General features: G+C 38.6%; 1 protein-coding gene across 3 annotated transcripts in view; it reads right to left on the reverse strand.

Annotated features, from left to right (window-relative positions):
• Positions 1 to 550: 550 nt before the first annotated feature.
• LOC133899057 (exocyst complex component SEC8-like) overlaps positions 551 to 21,501 on the reverse strand; it is a 39,032-nt gene continuing 18,081 nt past the window's right edge. For 2 of the 3 annotated variants that reach the window (XM_062339971.1, XM_062339969.1), the window contains 19 exons: positions 20,736 to 20,842; positions 19,932 to 20,230; positions 19,683 to 19,846; positions 18,956 to 19,071; positions 14,964 to 15,034; positions 14,615 to 14,727; positions 14,482 to 14,531; positions 8,192 to 8,292; positions 5,602 to 5,714; positions 5,411 to 5,518; positions 3,602 to 3,793; positions 2,968 to 3,053; positions 2,426 to 2,621; positions 2,252 to 2,329; positions 1,707 to 1,808; positions 1,539 to 1,613; positions 1,262 to 1,357; positions 1,141 to 1,190; positions 551 to 926 (listed from right to left, as the gene is read on the reverse strand). In XM_062339971.1, coding sequence (XP_062195955.1) covers positions 839 to 926; positions 1,141 to 1,190; positions 1,262 to 1,357; positions 1,539 to 1,613; positions 1,707 to 1,808; positions 2,252 to 2,329; positions 2,426 to 2,621; positions 2,968 to 3,053; positions 3,602 to 3,793; positions 5,411 to 5,518; positions 5,602 to 5,714; positions 8,192 to 8,292; positions 14,482 to 14,531; positions 14,615 to 14,727; positions 14,964 to 15,034; positions 18,956 to 19,071; positions 19,683 to 19,846; positions 19,932 to 20,230; positions 20,736 to 20,842 — 2,205 coding nt within the window. In that variant the 3' untranslated portion in view covers positions 551 to 838. The remainder of the gene's footprint in view (positions 927 to 1,140; positions 1,191 to 1,261; positions 1,358 to 1,538; positions 1,614 to 1,706; positions 1,809 to 2,251; positions 2,330 to 2,425; positions 2,622 to 2,967; positions 3,054 to 3,601; positions 3,794 to 5,410; positions 5,519 to 5,601; positions 5,715 to 8,191; positions 8,293 to 14,481; positions 14,532 to 14,614; positions 14,728 to 14,963; positions 15,035 to 18,955; positions 19,072 to 19,682; positions 19,847 to 19,931; positions 20,231 to 20,735; positions 20,843 to 21,501) is intronic. The other variant, XM_062339970.1, reaches the window with a different exon arrangement.

Raw genomic sequence — 21,501 nt, forward strand, 5'->3', positions numbered from 1 at the left:
TGGGTTATGTACGTCATGTTTTGTATCCCTCTAAAAAAGAACCACATAAACCTTAACTCGATACTCGAGCATATAATAAACATAAGTGATCAGTCTCAACCAAAGATATAAGTGAGCGTAGGGGTGAAAACGGACGGAAACGGTCAGAAAAATCCCATACCGTTTTCACTTTCATATTTTCTCAGTCGGACGAAAACGAAAACGGGATAGACGGGAACGGGAAAAAACGAAAACGAACTGAAAAAAAGGGGATACGGCACCGAGACGGAACGGGATTTTCCCGTTCCGTTTTCATCCCTACGCATGACAACTGAAAGGGAATGATGTAGTTCAGGTTTTATTTGAGGCATAACTTTCTCCATTTTATTGCACAATATAATGCATACTTGTTTGCCTCCAAACGCATTTTCATGGTATCATACTTCTATTAGATTCAAATATTATTGATTAGAGTCATGTTTAGGAACTATCCTTCAATCCATGTCCAAATAATTACCCATTTTTTACGGACAGTAATGTAAAAATTGTTGACTGGGAACAGGTCCGTGCGTCATACACAACTTGAGGATATTATTATTATTATTACTGCGTCATACTCAAGAATGGAAGCTTTGTTCAGAATGCTACAAATTTACAATCAATGATAAGACATACAAAATAATATATCACCTACACTTCAATTGCGAATCAAAACAAAGAAACTAGACATAAATAACAAAAATCAACTAAAGCTACACAAGATAGCCATGGAAACAGGTGGAGTCCCATCAGGTAACCAAAACCAATAAAAAGGCATCCTCAATCGAATATAGTTATCACCATCATGTTTGAATTCGATTTAATGACCCAAAATTTGTGATATGCGTCGTTCAGCATCCACTGGTATCTCTCTACCAGGAACATTGACCTTCAGTACGCTCAAGTATCTACAAGGAACGTTTAAACCAAATCAATACAGTTCAATTATAAACAATAGGGAAATACTTCATGTACAACCCATTCGTATAACTCCATTACAACTGGGTTTTTGAGCCATTTGATTCCGAGCAACCAGTCAAGTGATTAGGAGCCCTTTGATTACTGGTTGTAAAGAAGATGTACAAATGAATGTTCTTATGTGAAAATATTTGGCAGGCTTACTCTTTTGCAGAAAACAAATATTCATGTTCGGCGATGAATCCAAGCAAAGACTGCAAATGGAGTAGTAGTGTGAAGAACAATGAAAGACTAGCAATATGGTAGCATAATCAAAGTGATGTACCTCGAAAGGCAAATTCAATAACTCATAGAATGTTCGAACACGATCTAATCTCTGTTGGACTGCTTCACTGTCTATTGAGGGTATGGCTGCAAGAGCCTGCAGAGAGATTTAATTTTCATGAGTGACTGCATATATAAATTTGCCTTTTACTGTCGAAGACTTATGTCAAAATGCACATGCAGACAGCTACGGCATTATAATATGATCTAATGTTTATATCATACTACGTATAAAAATTCAATCTAATGTTTATATCATACTACGTATAAAAATTCACCTGTTCTAATGCTATGGAATTCCTGCATATTTGCTGGACTCCTAACAAGTTGATTGACTTCATTTGAGCAAGTGCCTGAATGAACATACAAACAAGGACAGTAAGATATCTGAATTTACTGTATTTGCTTATAGCAAGAACATAAGCCTGCGGTTAAACAAAACAAACCTTTATTGACGCATTAGCAGCAACACTGGAAATGCCACCAAATACATAATTCCTTTTTGATTCCGTGATATAAGGAGCCATTTCTTCATCCCTACGTGCAATCTGTTTGCATTTTAAAGCTCAGAACACATCGTACACCCCACAAACACCAGCAAGTTGGAAGAACAAATTTACAATTAACATGATCTTTTTTACCTGGGTGCCTAGGAACCTAAATCTCTTTTCTATCTTAGTATTCTCATATACTAATTCTAAGTCACTTGAATGTGAATTGACTATTAAGTGAAAAAAAATTGTAAGAAATCACCCAACTTTCCTCAATTTTCTTATTATATTGTTATTCACAAATAAAAGGCAGTACACTTAAATATATATATATAGCACAACTTGGTTTCGTAATATGATTCCTTGCAGATACATTCTGTTGTGAAGGTAGTATGCATGCTAAAATCAGGGGATCTAATACAAGACTAAAAAGAGAACCAAAGATGTGTTTATCCGAAAGAGAACCAAAGATGTGTTTATCCGAAGGTAAATCAGCATACCTGAGTTGTAAGTGAGATAATGAAGTCATCAGGATCTTCAGCATCTTGATCTTCTACATATTCTCTTTTGGTCATTTCCTGTTTAAATTTATGTTGGTAGAAAATTCTTGACATAGAATACATCCATCTAAAGGATTGATACCAAAAGAAACTTCAGTGCTAGACTGCTAGTACCTGCATGTGATATATTGTCTCTAGCTGCATTTCCAATCTCAATACTCTGACACAGTCAATTGCTAGCCTTCTGTATTCATTAGCAAGAGATACAAGACCTTTTGGAATTGCACTAGTTGAGCGATTATGTCGACCATGCTCGATGTGATTTTTGCTCTCTGAGGTGGTTGGTGGACTTATGAATGATTCTCCAAACCTGAAATTCCTCAATAACCAAAAGTATTGAAATCTCATGCAGCAAAGAATATTGGGCAGCGATAGAGTATTAGGGATGCAAAGTCCAAAAGAATGTAACTACAAAAATAATGGCGATAATGGTTCTTTGCTTAGGTTAAAATTGGGTACTAAAAATGGATTCTGATGGTTATTGTCAAACTTGCAGATCTGTAGTATTAAGCACTTTGCTCCAGCTTGGCCCTTCTAAATATTATGAATGGAACAATACTACAGTTCAGCAGGGTACACTTTACCAAAGTAATTAGCAAGCAAAGTTTCTCAACTAAAATGGGCGTCACAATGATAAAGTGAAATAATAGGATTACCTTTCAACTGAATCAGCTAAATATTCCAACGAGTCACTAAGAGAAGCCAACAATATTAGTTTCTGGTCATCATGGATCAAGTTTTCCTGCATACAAAAGTATGCCAAAAGAAAAGAGTCAAAAGTGGTAACGCTACAAGTATCTTGGACATAGTGAAATAACATCAGATTGGATGTAATTTTTTAATTTGTACATATTTGCAGCATTGTTGAGCTAAATTTTGGATTTGAGGATTGTATGAACTCTTTTAAACTCCTAATTAGAAAGAAAAAAAATGAAAATAGTAAGCTGCTTGAGCCAAACTAACACAAAACAGGTACTTGTTCTTAAGGCAGATGATTTTTGTGTCCTATATTTTCCTGCAACACATATGAACCAGATCTTAACATTTACATTATTATCAGTCTTGCAGATACAATCAAGAAGAAATTGTGATTAAAAATCAACAGCTTAACCTACTATAACTTATAACTCTGGCAGAAATGCGTGCAGGACGCACTTGGAGAATGGCCACACGATTAGTTATGGATTACAATGGATGCTCATAGAAATTCATAAATAAAACAAATATAGTATTCATCAAATAAAGAAAAATAAAAAAACATTCAACAAAGTTAAAACTAGTAAAAGGTACCTGTTTTATTGGGCACATATCTAATAGGAGATCACTTAGTTCAATCTCTACTTCGACTCCCTCTGCATCTGTTACATCGTTATCAAGTTGACCAGAAGAATTTTGCAAAGAAATGTTTGCTGGTTCCAGGCACATTAAACTTTCAACATCATTCCTTGAAAGGAGAATATAGCTTTGCTTTTCAAGTACAGCCTGCGATTTTGACATACCATAAAAGAATCATGAACTTTGCATTTGACAGAAGAAAAAGTGTGCCGATGTAGCTACGAAAAAAAGAGAACTTTTTCTTTATTAATGTAGCACAATGCTAGCTGAGCTGCAATAGAATCAAAAAAATATGTGATTGCAGGTAAGTGGCTACGAAAAGTTTGAGATATGATCTTAGACAAAACTTATTGTTGTTTTTTTATAACAAATGGCAGGAGCTCTGCCATTCATTCCAATTAGGAGAGAATACGCAATCCCAAAAGGGTTGCACCATAAGACGAATTACAAACACCATCAAAACATCCCGGTAGTATAAGAGGTAGCCTCAATGTCTCATAGAGCAGCAGCAACACACCTTAAACACCATTGGGACCCACCCTATTTTATTGATGCTAAATTTAGGTATTCCGATAAAATTGGTTGAGTAAGTTTCCTTGTGCATAACCCATTAGCTGTGTCTAAATCGAAATATATGTAAACTCAGAAACATGCCTAAAGTACAACTAGAAACAATAGTACATCACTAAATTACTATTATTTTTTTTACAGTAATCACTAAATTATTAAAAGCTACTTTCAGCACCTAGAGTACAAGATTAAGGCATGCACTAGTTATGAGTCAGTTTACAGACATGAAACATGTCTGACATATAGCAATCATTAGCGCCATGCTCATAAATTGAGCCATTATTTCAAGCATGACAAAATACTAGTCTATAAACATGATGAACAGATAAGTAATTATTTCTGAACAAGAATTACCTGTGATACTCTCAAGGTAATTAAAACGCATTTAGGAATAACAAAGCTGATCACTTACTGTAGAATATAACATAAGGGTTGTTCCATGAATGTAGTCCTTCAAATGAAGATACCTTATTCATGAAATTCCTAATATTTATACTTCGACATCAACACCTACTTATTATCAATTAATTCTGATGCATAAGGCAGAATCTCACATTTACATATTGGAAAATATATCTATGTCCCGCTAAAAGGGAGGATGTACAAATATTAAATAAAACTATAAGCTCAATTTGGCTCATCTTTTGTTCAAATTTATGTAGGTAAGGCAATGTAACATTGAAGTCAATATATAAATGTACAGAGGGACTTCGGCACTTTCCCGGAGCTGCACTTGCTCAAGTAATGTTTTAGTATGGCCTATAGCCCAATAACTGTAGCTCTAGCTGGGCCCACGAGATTACTTGCCCGCTAAGTAGATTAGGAGCTTCTAGAACATTCCAGATTGTAATAGATTACTTAGGGGTCAAATTACCCTCTCTCTATATAAATATAGACAGATAGTGCATCAATAAAGGACAAGCAGGGATTAAGCGGTAATCCCCTCCTGTTCTCAACTCTCCAATCCCCCCCCCCTCTCTCTCTCTCTCTCTCTCTCTCTCTCTCTCTCTCTTCGCCACTAGCTGCCATGCGTCGGCCTCACGACGCCGCACATCCTCTCCGTCGCGCACTCTCCCTCCTCCAATCCCCTCCTACGGATCTATGCCCGTGATAGCCTTAATTACATAACCAAAAAAAAAGACTTAATTCTATCATCGTGGATGCAACAAAATATACATAGGTTCATTAAAATACCTCCATATATGATGCACGACATCTTTCATGTGTACGTTCTAAAAATGTGCGGACATACTCCACGAGCTCAGTCGCATAGTTAGGCATCAATTGAACCCATCCAAGAACCTAAGGAGAAAATAAGAAACTATATCAAATAAATATAATTACAATTAGCAGGAAAACACAAACATTATTGTTGGAGACACTACCTCTTTAGTTATTATATCAATGGCTAGAAGCCCTTGTAACACAGGACGCCCAAGCCCAACTGATGAACTATATACTGAGGTTGCATGTACACGTGGTCTAAATGCCGCAGGGCCTGTCAAAAGATATATTGTAATAAAGTTGTTCAAATATGCAAGGATGAAAGCAAATGATAATATTATTGTAGTCATTATAACATGTAAAAACAGTTTTGGAACTCAAACTATCTATATTAAGTCCATTTCTTCACAGATGGGTAGTATAGAACATACAGCAACTATATTTATATAGTAGCACCACAAACATCTACATTTTTTTGCATATGTAATACTGGAACATTAAGCAATTGTCAGCAATGGCTACAAAAACGATCACAAGAGAAGTCCCATTCATGGAAGTTTCAAACAACATATTTATGCTGGAGGTCTGATAAGTTCAATGCCAGAGCTAGATTAATAACCTTGTAAATAGACCTTGCATAGCCGAGAACCAGTAATCAGCTGGTATAGGAAATAAAAGACATTTACAGGAAACAAAAATTGTGCATATTGCCTTCTTTTTGTTGTTTCGTTTACATGTCACCTTCCTTTAGCATTAATCCCATATCATTATATGCATCAACATTTTTATTTAAAAAAATTGACTAGCACAGAGCATTACTGTAGCGCATGATCAGATTGGTTAGAGATAAGATTAGTTAGATTAGGTATCATATCAGATTAGATTAGTTAGAGATAAGATCTATTAGATCGTCTTAGAGATAAGATTTGTTAGTCTAGATTATTAGGTTCGGCTCCAACATAGAGGGCACAACATCTATTTCAATTAAGCGAGAGAAATTAACCTAGTTCCTATAACCCTAGTCCTAGTCATGTCTCCCCATTATTCTAATCCCTCCTAGCAGTCGATGCTGCCCGGCTATCCTCCTGGCGGTGTTTATCCCTCTTATGATCTTAGAATCTTAACATTTGGTATCAGAGATGCTAAATTCTGACAACGAGGAGGGCTCCAGCTCTCAAGCCATTGAAGCTTTAACCAAGCTAGTGGCCGACATGAAGCAGTAGTTCAACGAGTTGGCTCAGCAGGTGGTTACCATCGACAAGCGTTCGCTAGACAATACAAGTTAGCTGGTTGCGCTGCAAAGCAGCACACCCTACAGTAGCCCCTTCACCGGCAGCAACCCAGCAGCAGCAGATGGCCAATCTGTCTCCTCACCTCTCGACAGTGGATTGCTGCCTATTGGCTTTCCTGAGCCCAAGCAAGAGCGTCACGGGTTCGTCGAGGCTCTCAACACCGCTTCGCATCCGAAGCAAGAGCCGATGCCCGTGCAGTAGACCAGCTAGTCACCGACGACACAAAAGTAAAAGGCAATGTTCACGTAGCAATCGTCACTGCCGCGGGGCGCAGCAGGAGACGATGTTCGTGCTGGCATCCTCTCTACTTGCGGTGGTTGTGGTATCGCACCGGGTGGCAACATCCACAAAGGTTGCACGTTGTGTGCCATGGCAATACCCAATGTGGCCGCAACAGCACCCCACCCAATTCTAGCAAGTCCGAAGATTGCGACAACGTGGGGCTAGCAAAGGCTATCGCCATGGTTGCCACAACTCGAGGATGAGTTGTCTTGCAAGGAGGGGTGAAGTTGTTATGCGCAAGAATTGGTTAGAGATAAGATTATTTAGATTGGTTGTTAGGGATCAAATCAGATTAGATTAGTTAGAGATAAGATCTATTAGTTAATCTTAAAGATAAGATTTTTTTTGTCTGAATTGTTAGGATCGGCTTCAATATAAAGGAGAGCGCAACATTTATTTCAATTAAGCAAGAGAAATCAATCTAGTACCCAGTCCCCTTCCTTTAGTCCCTTCTCCCCAATAGTCATCCCTCCCCTAGCAGTCAACGCCGTCCAGCTATCCTTCTGGTGGTGTTTATCCCTCTTATGATCTTAGGATCTTAACAATTACGAACACTAAGAATTCTCCAAATATATCTGTGGGCTACATATTTGTTCATTGGCCCTTTTAATATCTAGTCACGAATTAATGATTCAAGGTTCTAAAAGGCCTCAACCCATCCCATACTCATCGGAGCTTTGCTACGGCGTAGATTACTTGAGGATTACTTGAGGGACTAGGTTATTATGATTACAACAGGATTAGCATTGTACTGGTTTTGATAGGACTTTACAGATAGTTTAATATTGGAGGCCAAGGGCACTATATAGGGTGCATGAAGGAACATGAGTAAAACCAATGTGGTATTAATATACCCTAACAACAAGTCAACATGCTGAATGCTTGAATCAAATTTTTTGGCTACTAGTTACCCCTCCTTGAAACCCTAGCAATTTCGATCAGTGCCGAATAGGACCACTCAGATTCCCATCAGTGAAGTACCACTATATGCTTCATGGAATAAAATGATCAAACTAATGAAGTTACTGTTCTATTGATGCATGTAAAATGACCAGACTAATAATGTTATTGATGTGGAAGAGAAAATTAGCTAGGTACTATCACAAAGATGCATGAATGGGAGAATACTATCGCAAATTATACTTCACTATATGATGGTGGACAGTCACTGACTTACTGGATATAGCCTGCTGAACACATTTTCGGTAATCTACATATATTGCTGGCAAGAAGTGCTCCTTCAAGAAGTTATTCACAAAAGCCAATAAGCCATCATTTCTGCATAAGTTTAAAAGGAATAATAAATAAACATGGTCTAGTTTCAAATCTGTCATATTTAAAAGTTGAACACAGTAGACATTTCACTTAGATCCTTGTTTGACAATGATGAGTTAGATAATAAGACTCACAGTACATGGGAATAGAGATAATCATCACATTATAGCAGAACTTGGTACTAGTCGCGACCAGTCAACCAATTAATAAGTAGCTTGTAATAACCAAAGATTTTCAAAATTCAGAAGTTGACCACAGGACCCATGAGGGGTGCACAATTTTGACTTTTTGAACCGTTGCCCAGATGGACGATCGGAGACCACGGATGCATAGATCTTATCGAGACAAACCGTTTGCTATCTAAACATCACGTTTGGACACTCGGCGAATCTGTAGCGAGCCTAATGAATCTAGACTGTTGGATGGGAAAATAATAATAAAAAGAGGGGATAAGATCAGGGGGATCGGTCCTCACCCCAATCCCACCCATTCAGCCGACGCCACTCATCGACCGCCCCTGCCAGCCGTAGCCGCTACCCACCGCCACCTCACCACATATCTGCCATCGGCCGCCACCCGCCGGCCAGCCCACCGCAACATCACAATTAGCCACGGCTAGTTGAGACTGAGGCCTGGAGGAGGATGACAAGGAGCAAGGTGGAGGTGTGGGGAAAAGAAGAAAGGGAGAAAAAAGAAAGAAGAAGAAAGAAAGAACGAAGAAATAAGGAAAGGGGGGAGAAGAGGAAGGGAAGAGGAGGGATTTTTGCGTGAATCGCCAAATCTGTCATCAATTCAACTTACTCGTCGAGAACGTGACTTCTATTTAGTCCTTAGATGCTTGTAAATAGTTGAGAAACGATCGATCTCGTCGTCAGGTTAGTGTTTAGATTTGTTTAGTTTGCAGCGAGTTAATTCTGAAGTTGAGGTTTAATCGGTGTCAAATTCGACCATAAGCCTAAAAATGAAGGTTGTAGGTCTTGCGGATATCATTCTGATGGCACTGGTCTTGTTCGTGTTGGATGAGCGGATTAGGAATAATTGATAAATAGTGTTGTTGACCGATGTGTTTTGGCTCGGGCTTTTGTTTCGGTTCTTCGGTCCTCGATCTAACTAGAGGGGGATCTTACCCATCATTTTGCTAGTCAAGCAGTAGATGTTTCTCCGTCGTTTTTTATATCGTCTTGTATGTGGGGTTGTAAGCCATAGGAGCATCTTCTTTTGCTTTTGTTGTTGCGGTGTTTTGGTGCTAATTTATGTACTTATTCAAATTGTTAAGAATAGCAACTTGTATTCTTAGAGGCCATAGGCTAGTATATATACATGTACAAGTGACAATATGCAAAGAACCCCTTATAACATGTGGATATTACAAAGAAGGCAATATATCTAACAACCCCCTCAAACTCATAGGGGATCAAAAACACTGAATTTGGAAAGGTAGAACATGTGTTGAGTTGTACTCTATGCCTTCGCGAAGAAATCATCCAACTGAAGCTCTAAAGGAACATACTGAAGAGCAATAACTTCATCATGTAACTATATCCATGTGAGAAGCATCGCCAAAAATATGTTCACCAGATCTCGAGCAACACTGATAGCACATGTAATGTCGAAGTAAAGAGAAGTAGGTGCAGGAGACAAAACACCAAAATCCTCAAGTAACCACCAAAACCAATTGAGCTCTGCTGTCAATAACGTCGTATCGCACAACTCAGCCTCTGCAATAGAACGAGAAACTGCGATCTGCTTTTTAGTCTTCCAACCAATGAGAGAACCACCAAGAAAAACACAGTACGCATAAAAAACCGACGATCAGGAGAATCACTAGCCCAAGTAGCGTCAGAATAAGCACGAAGGTGTAAAGAGGTGGAACATGGAAAGAAGAGACGATAAGAGATAGTCCCACGAGAGCTAGAACATAGAAAAAAGAGACGACAAGAGATAGTCCCACGAAGATAGCGCAAAACACGCAGAAGATGACTATGGTGGAGCTAAATGGAAGCAGAAACCTAAGAATGTGTATTGGATGAGAAATGTCAGAACGAGTGACACTAAAGTAAACAAGACTCCCAACAAGTTGACGGTAACTAATGGGATCCGCAAGAAGCTCACCATCAGTGGACCGAAGAAGGTTAAACTCTATGGGAGTCTCAACAACACACTCATTAGTAAGAGAAGCACGATCAAGATCTTAAATATACTTCTTTTGGGACAGAAAGACCCTCAATTGTATAAGAAATCTCAATCCCAAGAGAAAGGGCAAGACCAACGCCAAGGTCACAGCCTCGGATGAGATCTCTAATTCAAATCCTAAGTGTGTTGGAAAGTCCAAGGCTAGCCCCACTGCTGCTGATGCATGGCACCACTACCATAAAGTTAGTTATTGGTGGAGGAACCGCAAACTATATTTGGAAGAACTAAAAAAGAAGAGGGAAGTGAGACTTGCGCTTCAGTTATAAATGCTATAGAAATTAAGCTTGCTACTTATCCTAATGACGCATGGGTATTTGATACCAGTTTGATGATTCATACTTGTAAATCGTTGCAGAGACTAAAAAGGACTAGATAATGTGTAAGAGGCGAAATGGATGCTCGCATCGGCAATGGTCCAAAAGTTGATACGTTGGCCATCAGGACTTATTCATTGCTGCTACCGTCAGGATTAATTTTGGAATTAAATCATTGTTATTACATTCCTTCCTTGGACAAAAACATTATCAATTCTTCATGTTTGGAAAAAGATGGTTATGAGTTCATAACAAAGAACAAGTGTTGTTCGATTTATTTGAATAATATGCTCTATAGTACTTATCCATTAGTGAATGGATTATATATTCTAGATCTTGAGGATTTTCCTGTCTATAACATTAATGCGAAGAGGCATTGACCTAATGATTTGAATCCCACTTTTGTTTGGTATTGTCGCTTATGTCATATAAATGAGAAACGCATAGAGAAGCTCCATAAAGATGATCTTCTAGATATGTTTGATTTTGAGTCATTCGATACATGTGAATCTTGTTTACTTGGCAAGGTGACTAAGACGTCTTTAACCGGTCAAGGAGAAAGGGTGAGTGATTTATTAGCCCTTACACATACAGATGTGTGTTGACCAATGAGCTCTACAGCCAGAAGTGATTTTCATTACTTTTACCGACGACTTTAGTAGATACAGTTACATCTACTTAACAAGGCACAAATCTGAATCCTTTGAAAAGTTCAGGGAGTTTCAGAATGAAGTACAAAATCAAATTGGCAAAACAATTAAATTTCTGCAATCTGATCATAGAAGTGAATATTTGAGCTATTAAGTTGCTAATCATTTAAAGCAATGCGGAATTATTCCATAGTTGACACCATCAGGTACGTCTCAATAGAATGGGTTATACAAAGGAGGAACCAAACTTTGTTGAACATGATTCAGTCTATGATGAGCCAATCTGATCTTCTATTATACCTCTGCGAATATGCTCTAGAAACTAATGCTTTCACATTAGAGTTCCATCTAAAACTGTAGAGAATACATCATATGAGATGTGGACCGGGAAACATCCCAGATTGTCTTTTCTTAAGATATGGAGTTCTGAGGTTTATGTAAAACGTTTGATGTCCGACAAGCTCACTCCCAAATCCGATAAGCCTGTATTGGAGGTACCAGCTCTAAGACGGTCATAGAGGGCCCGTCCACGGAGTAACATGACATATTGTTGTTGGACAATGATGAGCCCAAGGCTTATGTAGAAGCAATAGTGGGAGCGGACTCTGAGAGATGCTTGTAGCCATGAGATCTAAAATAGAATCCATGCATAATAATCAAGTTTGGAACTTGGTTAATCCACCCGATGGTGTTAAAACTATTGAGTGTAAATGGGTTTTTAAGAAAAATATAGACATGGATGGAAATATTCAAACCTATAAAGCACGATTGGTGGCGAAAGATTTTAAACAGATTCAAGGTATTGATTATGATGAAACATTTTCGCCGTCACAATGTTAAAGTCTATCCAGATCATCCTAGCAATTGCTGCATATTATGACTATGAGATTTCACAAATGGATGTCAAAATGGTTTTCCTTAATGGAAACCTAAATAAGGATGTGTACATGACACGGCCTGATGATAACATGGCATTAGTTTTAGCAAGAGTCAGTATCCCGAGACACTTGATGAGCAAGACGGGTACAATTCCATTTGCCTCCGCTGTTGGATCCATCATGTATGTCATGCTTTGTGCACGCTCGGATGTCTCCTATACTCTAAGTGTTATGAGTAGATACTAATCTAACCCAGGTAAAGCTCACGGGATAGCAATTAAGAATATCCTTAAGAACTTAAGAACTAAGGATATGTTCCTGGTCTATAGAGGTAAGGAGGAGCTTGTTGTAAGTGATTACATTGATGCTAGCTTCCAAACGGACAAGGATGATTCTAGATCGTGGTTTGGTTTTGTGTTTTGCCTCAATGGAGGAGCAGTGAGTTAGAAAAGTTCCAAACAAGAAACAGTAGTTGATTCCACAACAAAGGTTGTACATCACAGCTTCCAAAGCTGCAAAGGATATTGTTTGGATCAGAAAATTGTTTCTGAGTTGAGTGTGGTCTCTAGTGCGTCCAGTCCAATAGATCTCTATTCTGATAATAGTGGAGCCATTACACAAGCTAAATAGCCTAGATAACACTATTGAACAACTTTTCTATAACTTGAAACTACCGAACTAAACTACTGACACTACTGAACAAATTTATTATGACCTTAAAACTACTAACACTACTAAATAATTACTGAACAAAAACTACTGACATCACTGAACAAACTACTGGTACTACTGGCAACTACTGACACAAACTACTGAACAATTTTACTATACTTTGAAACTACTGAATATTCAACTACTGACACTACTGAACAATTTTTCTATGACTTAAAACTACTAAACAATTACTGACAACTACTGAACAAAACTACTGATACTACTGAACAAAAACTGCTGATACTACTGGCAATTACTGACAACTAAAAAGATGGAATTAACTTCCCAAAATTCCAAAAAAAGGTATCTATTATCTTTGAAGGTCATTGCACTAGTACAGGTGCATTTATCCAGATTGCACCCAGAAACGCATGACCAAGAATGGTCTAAGGTGTTGCTCCTTGGACTGGACACTGGACACTCGACAACCAATAGAAGAGAAGGGAAGAGATAGAAAGCGCACACGCCATGGCCCTCATCCTAAAGAATATCCACTGACCAAAAAGGCCCATGTATCAGATGGGTGCGTCAGTCTGAGTCAAGAGTTCATTTTTTTCTGTTGCTGCAGTTCGGTCGCAATTTGATTTTTTTTATATTTTTTGTAGCTGCTCGTCAGGCACATGTGGAGACGGGCTCTTGGTCAGCATGTACGAGCTAGCGGGCCATGTGCCGTTGTGTACAGGCACTCAGTCAGTCGCTGCAGCTGTGTCCGATCACGTGGGCTGTGTGCAAGCTAGCGGGCCAGCGTATGCAAGTCGTTTCTCTTCTTAGGATGAGTGGACGTGCACGAGTCTAGGCGAGCACGTGGTTGGGTTGGGCTGAGCAAGGTGTAGATTCTACACCTAGAGTGTACAATAGCACGTGTGTATATATCTCTGTGGATGTGTCAGTTAAACCTCTAGTTGCAGGGGAGACGCTGCTGAATTTTTTTTAAGGTTCGGCGAGCTTGTAGGTTAAGTTTTGTAGCACTCCAGGCTTTTAGTTGTCCCCAAGGTGATAAATAGCCAAACATCTTGGTCCTCTAAAGACAACCCCCTTAGGTGTAACTATCATACTAGCACTCTTTTGTATATTGCTATTCCTCTGAAATTTCATACTAGCTTCTATGCAAAATGAGATAATTAAACCAGAGGTCCTCCGATCTAGTAATAGAGTGCTACTTTTTGTAACACGAACCCACAAGGCCACAACTTCTTTGGTACTCTATACAAGGCAGCATGGATATATTACTTTTTCCCTTTTTTCTGTGGCGTGGGTGGGGGGGGGGGGGGGCTGGACAGTAGTCAACGTACAAACATGGTCAAGAGGAGCACATTCACACTTATACACTTGCGTATGATCAAGAGATCTATATAACTCAGGTTATAAGAACGTAAATCTTCAATAGAAGCAATTGTAGATATAAATGTCAATAGAAATTGAGATTGAGATCTAGCACATTACCCAAGTTGCGAGTACTTCTTAGGCAACATCAACCCTATTTTATTCATAAACTGCAAAATAAAATATCTCCATGAACAACATAGTAATGATACTGCAAGATGCATGTACAACAGACAACTATGTGACAGGTCACCTCAAAGACAGGACGGTAAACTGATGCGGCTAGGAAAATTCCTTGGTCAGGTATGACTCTTGCTGTTCCATACCCTTCTTGTGGTATATTTGAATTTCTTCGCCATCCTTGACCTGTGGCAGATCAGAATAACTTAGATGGCAAGATATAATTTAATAGCAAAATTAATGTAAATCCATATAAAAGCAATAATTAGCTACGGTGCATGACTAATTTCCAAACAAAAAACAAAAGCAAGAAGAGATATATTTATAGTAGTCATAACAGGCTACTGATAGATACATCCAATAAAACCGTGAAATAACAAGATTTCATCCAAAAGATGTGTGCTAAGCTGGTCAATAAATACCTTCATTTGGCACTGAGGTAGCTGCATCAGTAATGCGGAAAGCGAAAGAAAGGCCTTCTGATCCATCCCTGCTGTAAGAATGTTTAGTAAATCAGTGATGTAAAAGAAAAGGAAACAAAGAAGAGTAAAATATATCAAAATTACTTACAAAAATACAAGTTTATATGCTTAAAAACTATTCTTATATAACAGACAGATTGAAACAATCCAAGCCATTCATTTAGAAGAACCTATGGATTTGATCCAAGGTTAGATCCTTCTCTAAGAAAAGCAGTAGCCTCACAAGCCCTCACAGATCCAGTGACAGTATTGCAATCTGCGACATGCTGGCTGGTGAAAGATGCCAGAGCTCAAGCACTATGGTGATCAGAAATAGTCAGATGAAAGAATTAAATTAAGCACTCTACGTGAGATTTTTATCATCACCTATTCTCTCCACACTCATCTCACAGACAAAAGTGAACAGTCAGCAAGCACCACCGCTGGTGCTAAAGAGAAGTAAATGTAATCAGGTATACCTTGCCAAATGGAGGAAGACATAGAAAGTAAGTGGACTCTGTGGGAGAGGATGAGGGCTGAGTAGAGGGGTTATAGAAGAAAAGACGGTCCTCAACAAAAGTCACATCACAAGAATTACGCATACGATGAGGAAGGATCATAGCAATAATAACCCTTATGCTCAAGACTATATCCAAGAAAACACACTCAATCAACTGAGCAGTCAATTTAATCCACTCAAGATGTGCAAGCAAGGCATAGCACACACATCCAAAAATCCAAAGATGATCATAGCTAGGAGCAGTACCAAAAAGAGCCTCACCGGGGCATTTTCCAACCAGCTTTGAAGACAGCCGCTGGTTAATAAGATAAACTGTTGTAGAAACAGTTTCTCCTCAAAAATAAAAAAGGAACAAAAAATGCAATGAGAAGTGTGCGAGCAGTCTCTACAAAATGGTGATGTTTGCGTTCAGCAACGCCATTCTAAGCATGAGCCCCAGGACATGAGAGCTAAGCAAGAGTGCCCTCAAAGGTGAGGAGCTGACGAAAAGCAGAAGACAGGTATTCTCCACTAGTCAGAGCAAAAGGCTCTAATAGAGAACTAAGTATGAACCATACAAGCAAAAGATTGATATATAGAACACAGTTGGGAGCAATGTTTCATGAAATAAATCCATGTATATCGAGAATGATCATTAAAAAAAATGACATAGTAACTATAACCACCTTTTGAAGCAAAAGGTGAAGGACCCCATACATCGTAAAGAATAAGATCAAAAGGTCTAACAGAATAAGAAATACTACTTGAATAGGGGAGTTGGAGTTGTTTATCAAGCTTGCAACCCTTACAATAAAAATTAGACTCAATGGACGTATGACCTAAATGACCCTGACGAATCAAAGTGGACAGAGGAGATCCACATAAGTGACAAGACGATGATGTCACTTGGCAAAAGATGAAATGGATGATGACGCAGCAGATGACACATGAGCAGTGGAGCTAGTGGAAGGAGGAAGACACAAAGTGTTCAGAACGTAGAGGCCAAGAGACCCTTTATGGCTACAGCTAATCCCAATCACACTCCCGCTTCGAAGATCCTGAATAAAAAAAGATGAGGCGTTCTGGATGACAAGTGATATGGCAAGATATACCATCAGTTGTCTGAATAGAATCTCTGGCAATGATGGCCTTGCAAGCAACTAGCTGGGCTTATCAGATGTCACATGAAAAGAAGCCCCTGAATCCAAAACCCAAAACTGAGAATCACTGTCATGAGAAGAAGCAGCAACAGATACTAAGCCTCAGGAAGGAGTTGCACGCCAAGTACAAGCAGAATAGCATGCACGGAACTCAGCCAACTTCTTTGGATGACGAGAGAAACAATTTTCTAGACGATGACCAGTCTTCTTGCAATGCTCACAAGGAATAGCCTCTGAGGAACTGTCACTAGCTATGTTAGTCCTCTGAGAAGCTGCTAGCACACTAAGGTACTGACACTAAAGCAGGCATGAGCGAACGAAGACGAGTCGCAATAGATGTAGTAGGGTTGTTGAGCAGCTGCATACGAATAGACTCAAATTCTGATCTTAGTCCATGACAAAACTAGTACATAAGGAACTTCTCAATGAACTTGTTCTTACTGTCAAAACAGCCTGAACACCCTCTGGTACACTGAGGTACAATTGAGAGCAACAGTCCTATCAAACGATCAAATGCAATATAGTACTCATCTATGGACATATCATTATGCTGCAAGCTATGAAGTCCTATCATCAGAGTATGCAAGAGAGCATCACTATTTTGAACATATCGACATTGCAAATAATCTCACATTTCCTGAGCTGACTTGTGATGCTCAAGACTCATAATTAAGGATTCCTTCATATTAGTGACTATAACACTCATTACCCTTCAATAATCATGAAGCCAATTCTTGATTTCAGTAGCATCATAACCATCTTTTGACTTATCAATAGGTGGATCATCAGTTAGGTGAGATGCTAGAGCATTACCCCTCAACACAATTTTCACAGAAAATGCCCACTCGCGATAGTTATGGCCATCAAGCTTAATAGAAATAGCGATTGCACTCGGTTGTGACATTGAAGACAAACAATAGCAAAGCACAGAAGTGATGGGAAAAACCGAGTAGGTACCACAACAATGCGGAGGAGGTTCGGCTGGTTACCACGCTAGAGCAACTTAAGGACAAGCAGCATCAGAAACCTCAGAAATTCGACGACTTGAGGACAGCGGAAGTAGGCGACCTAAAGATCAATACGACAGAGGCGGCCTCGATGAGGGGTGGCCGCAATGACACAGCTACCAACCGCAGCTGAAAGGGATGGCGACTCCGTGCAAGGGCGAAGCAACGACAAATCAGGACGAGGGGTGAATTCACGAGGAATCGAGAAGGTTCGCTCCGCGAGGGCGGATGATTTGGCGACGTGACATGACAGAACAACACAGCAATAGGCCGCAAGCCAGTCCTTCGCGACGGGTGAGCCAAGCGGCGGCCGGACGCAGTAGAACAGGGTGACAGGACTCGACGAAACAGAGCGAGATGGCAGGCGACGTGACAACACTGAAGGAGTAACGATGCGACAGCACCTAAGAACGAGGAGACGCGACGGTGCCAAAGGAGGACGCATGACGACACCAAAAAACCGGATCAGGATCAAGACTAGGTAACCCTAATCTCTGATGCCATGTTACCTTAACTGGAATTGTGTGAAGAGGAAGATAGATAATCCAATACCTTGATGTCAATATATATAGAGTCCTCATGGGCCATGGGCCTAGACATATATACTTAACAAGGTATACATGTTTCTGCACAATTTTAGTTCAACTCTTTAAATTAGCAATGCAAAAGGCAGGCCTTCTAAGCTGTGCTCCCACATAGAATTTAGTGGCATCTACCGAAAAGATGTCCAACAAGTACAAATATGAAGTCCTTTGAAGCAAGCCATAACAATACAAAGCACACTCCAGCTTCAAGCATTATTAAATGCAGATGTTTATCTTTTGTATCAATTTTAAGTTACATAAATTACATATGCTCAATTATTCCTTTTCATGTAGCCAAGAACACATCCATGATCTCATTATTAAATGCGGATGTTTATCTTTTGTATCAATTTTAAGTTACATAAATTACATATGCTCATTTCTTCCTTTTCATGTAGCCAAGACCACATCCATGATCTGTTGCTTGTGAACCAAATCTGCAAAATAAAGTTATGGCCGACAAAAGACTAACAAAAAGGCAAGCATTTGCAGGGGATTCCTATGCAACAATTTAAACTTCCCAAAATTAGCACTTCGATACGAAAAAAGACAGCAGCTAAAGGTACACCGCACCTTAAGCAATGTAAAACAGATCACCATTCATTGCTCAAGGGATCAGAAAATCATTCACTTGATTAGAATATTGTAAATACACGATAAAAAAAGTAATCAAATAGTAGGTCACTGACAGGCGAATACTTGCCTCTTTTCCTTCACTGGATCTTTATTTGCAAGCCTAGCTGTCTGGACAGCTGCATCAGCAGTAGCAGCTTCTGGAGTTGCCCGCAAAATTTCACACAGAAGTTGCTGGCACTCACTCTAATCAAAGAAACACAGACAATAATGAAAGTGTTATGGTCAGCAAGAGATAAGTCTGTTTAGATTCGATTTAGATAAGTTTGGTAAGCAATAATTCAGTTAAGATAAATTGGGTAAAGGATAATTCGATTTAGAGATAGAATCGAATAGGAGATAGAGTTGGATTCGGTCAGGGACTTTCCATGACCAGATTGAGAGTCCTATTTATAAAGGTCACATAATCAGATCAATGAAGCAATGAGAATTAATCTAAGTCTCTCCAATCTATAGTATAATCCCTCCCCTAGCAGCCAACGCCGTCTGACTATCCTCTCGGCAGTGTTTATCCAAATCCTATCAAAAAGCCACTAAAACAATAAGATAATACTACAGTGGCGGAACTACTCATTTCATTGCACAATGACAGACCATGTTGATAGCATATTGGCCCATACCAATTAATAGGCTCATTACATAAAACCTTTTCAAATGAAAATTATGATGCTATACCGAATTCCAGAACACGAATGGAATACATAGTGTTGCATCAAACTTGAGAGAAGGAATAGTTGTCGATGAAGTATAGAAATCAGATCATAATAAAACAACAGACAAGTAATATTAGAAACTACCTGCACCACTGATAGAGAGAATGCAATGCTGAAACAACCAGTAGCTTGGGAAGATTCAGAATCTGGATTCCAGCTTGCATCACAGTTCATATGAGGTGCGTTTACATTGTCAACCTCAGATGATGACTTTTGTTCAAGAAGCTCTCCAACAATAATATGGTTCTCTGACAAGTGGAAGAATTTTCAAAGTTGCACAATAAACAAGACATACTTTATAAGCAACCAAACTAATTGATACACATCACCTACCAAGTATGTCTACAAGACATTCAAATATTGAACCAAGAAGTTGACTAGCAGCAAGCTGAGCATCTCCTGTCGGTGCCATAGCTGGCGAAATGGGACTGACAACTAGTTGTGCTGCCATAAGTGATGCACTATTCTTTGTTTTCTGTTGGAACAATTCATGGCGCCAAATGGATCCATACGGATGTGACACATCAGATGTTCTTTTTGCAGCTTTGTCTATACTGGATTTTGAAGCTTCTTCAGAATAGGTTTTAATCTTTGAAGTGATAACATCATGGATTGTAGGGCGCACTCGTTGGCTGCCATGAAAATGAAATTAACTAAAATCACAAAAAAAAGTAAGAGTGAAAATCAAAACAGCAACGGCACAAAAAAAGTAAGAGTGAAAATCAAAACAGCAATGGCACAATTCTTTTGCTCTAAACCACAAACTGGAGTTCAAAAGCAATCTTGCAAATGCCAGAAAACAAGATGTTCCTGTCATTGTCCTAATACCATTGTATCAGGTAGTTCTAATCATATTTTTGGAAGGGGGAGGGGAGCATGTTCTGGTACTAGATCTATTTTTCTACGATCTCCCTTTCAATAGAACATAAAATGGCTCTCAAATTTAGAGAAAAATATCATACTCCTACAAAACTTTAAATCTTTGTAGATATTTCCATGAATTCGGTAACCAATAAGGATGGTCATGTTTTCTGGAAGAAATATGTTTATCCAGTATATTTGTATGAAAACCAATTTGTGATAAATACAGAGCTTATTCAGCATGAAAAATAGAAAAGACAATAGGATAAGAAGTACCATATCACAGCTCCAGCAGCTGCAACCTTTCCAAGCATGGATAAGCACTGCACCAATGTTCTCAGGTATTTCACATTGAGGGGAGTATCTGCCTTGATCATTGATTCCTAAAGAAAAATCCAAAACAAATAAATATAAAAGTGAATTGCACGAACCTACAAGTATTGTGCAATTTGTAACGCAAAACTACAAGTATTGTGCACTAATTTCACACAAAATCTGATTTTAATTAGATTCTCTCAAAAAGAATGGTCTTATGTTTCTCCAAAAATCCTAAAACTTTTTGTACAAGTTCTATAATTCATGTGTAACCTATTTTAATTGGACTCATCCAAAAAACCTATGTAGAATTTAAACTAAAATTGTCCAAAAAGACTACTTTTATAATTTCTAACAATTTTTACGGCATCAAATATAATCTCAAAAATATGGGAAAATTCACTAATATTCTTATTATATGATGGACTAATTTCTAAAATTATTTTCAGCCCTAGTTTATATGGTAAAAAAATGAGTTCCTTTGTAATGCTCTATTTATATACTTACAAAGGAACTCACTTTTTCACCATATAACCTAGGACTGAAAATAATTTTTGAAATTATTTCAATATATAATAAGAATATTAGTGAATTTCCTATATTGTTGGGATTTTATTTGAGCTCTAACAATTGTTAGGAGTTATAAAAGTAGCCTTTTTAGATAATTTCACTTTAAATTCTACATAGACTTTCTGGGTGAGTCTAATTAAAATGGGTTGCACGTAAA

The sequence above is a fragment of the Phragmites australis genome, chromosome 18 (genome assembly GCF_958298935.1).
Source record: "Phragmites australis chromosome 18, lpPhrAust1.1, whole genome shotgun sequence".
Lineage (NCBI taxonomy): Eukaryota > Viridiplantae > Streptophyta > Magnoliopsida > Poales > Poaceae > Phragmites > Phragmites australis.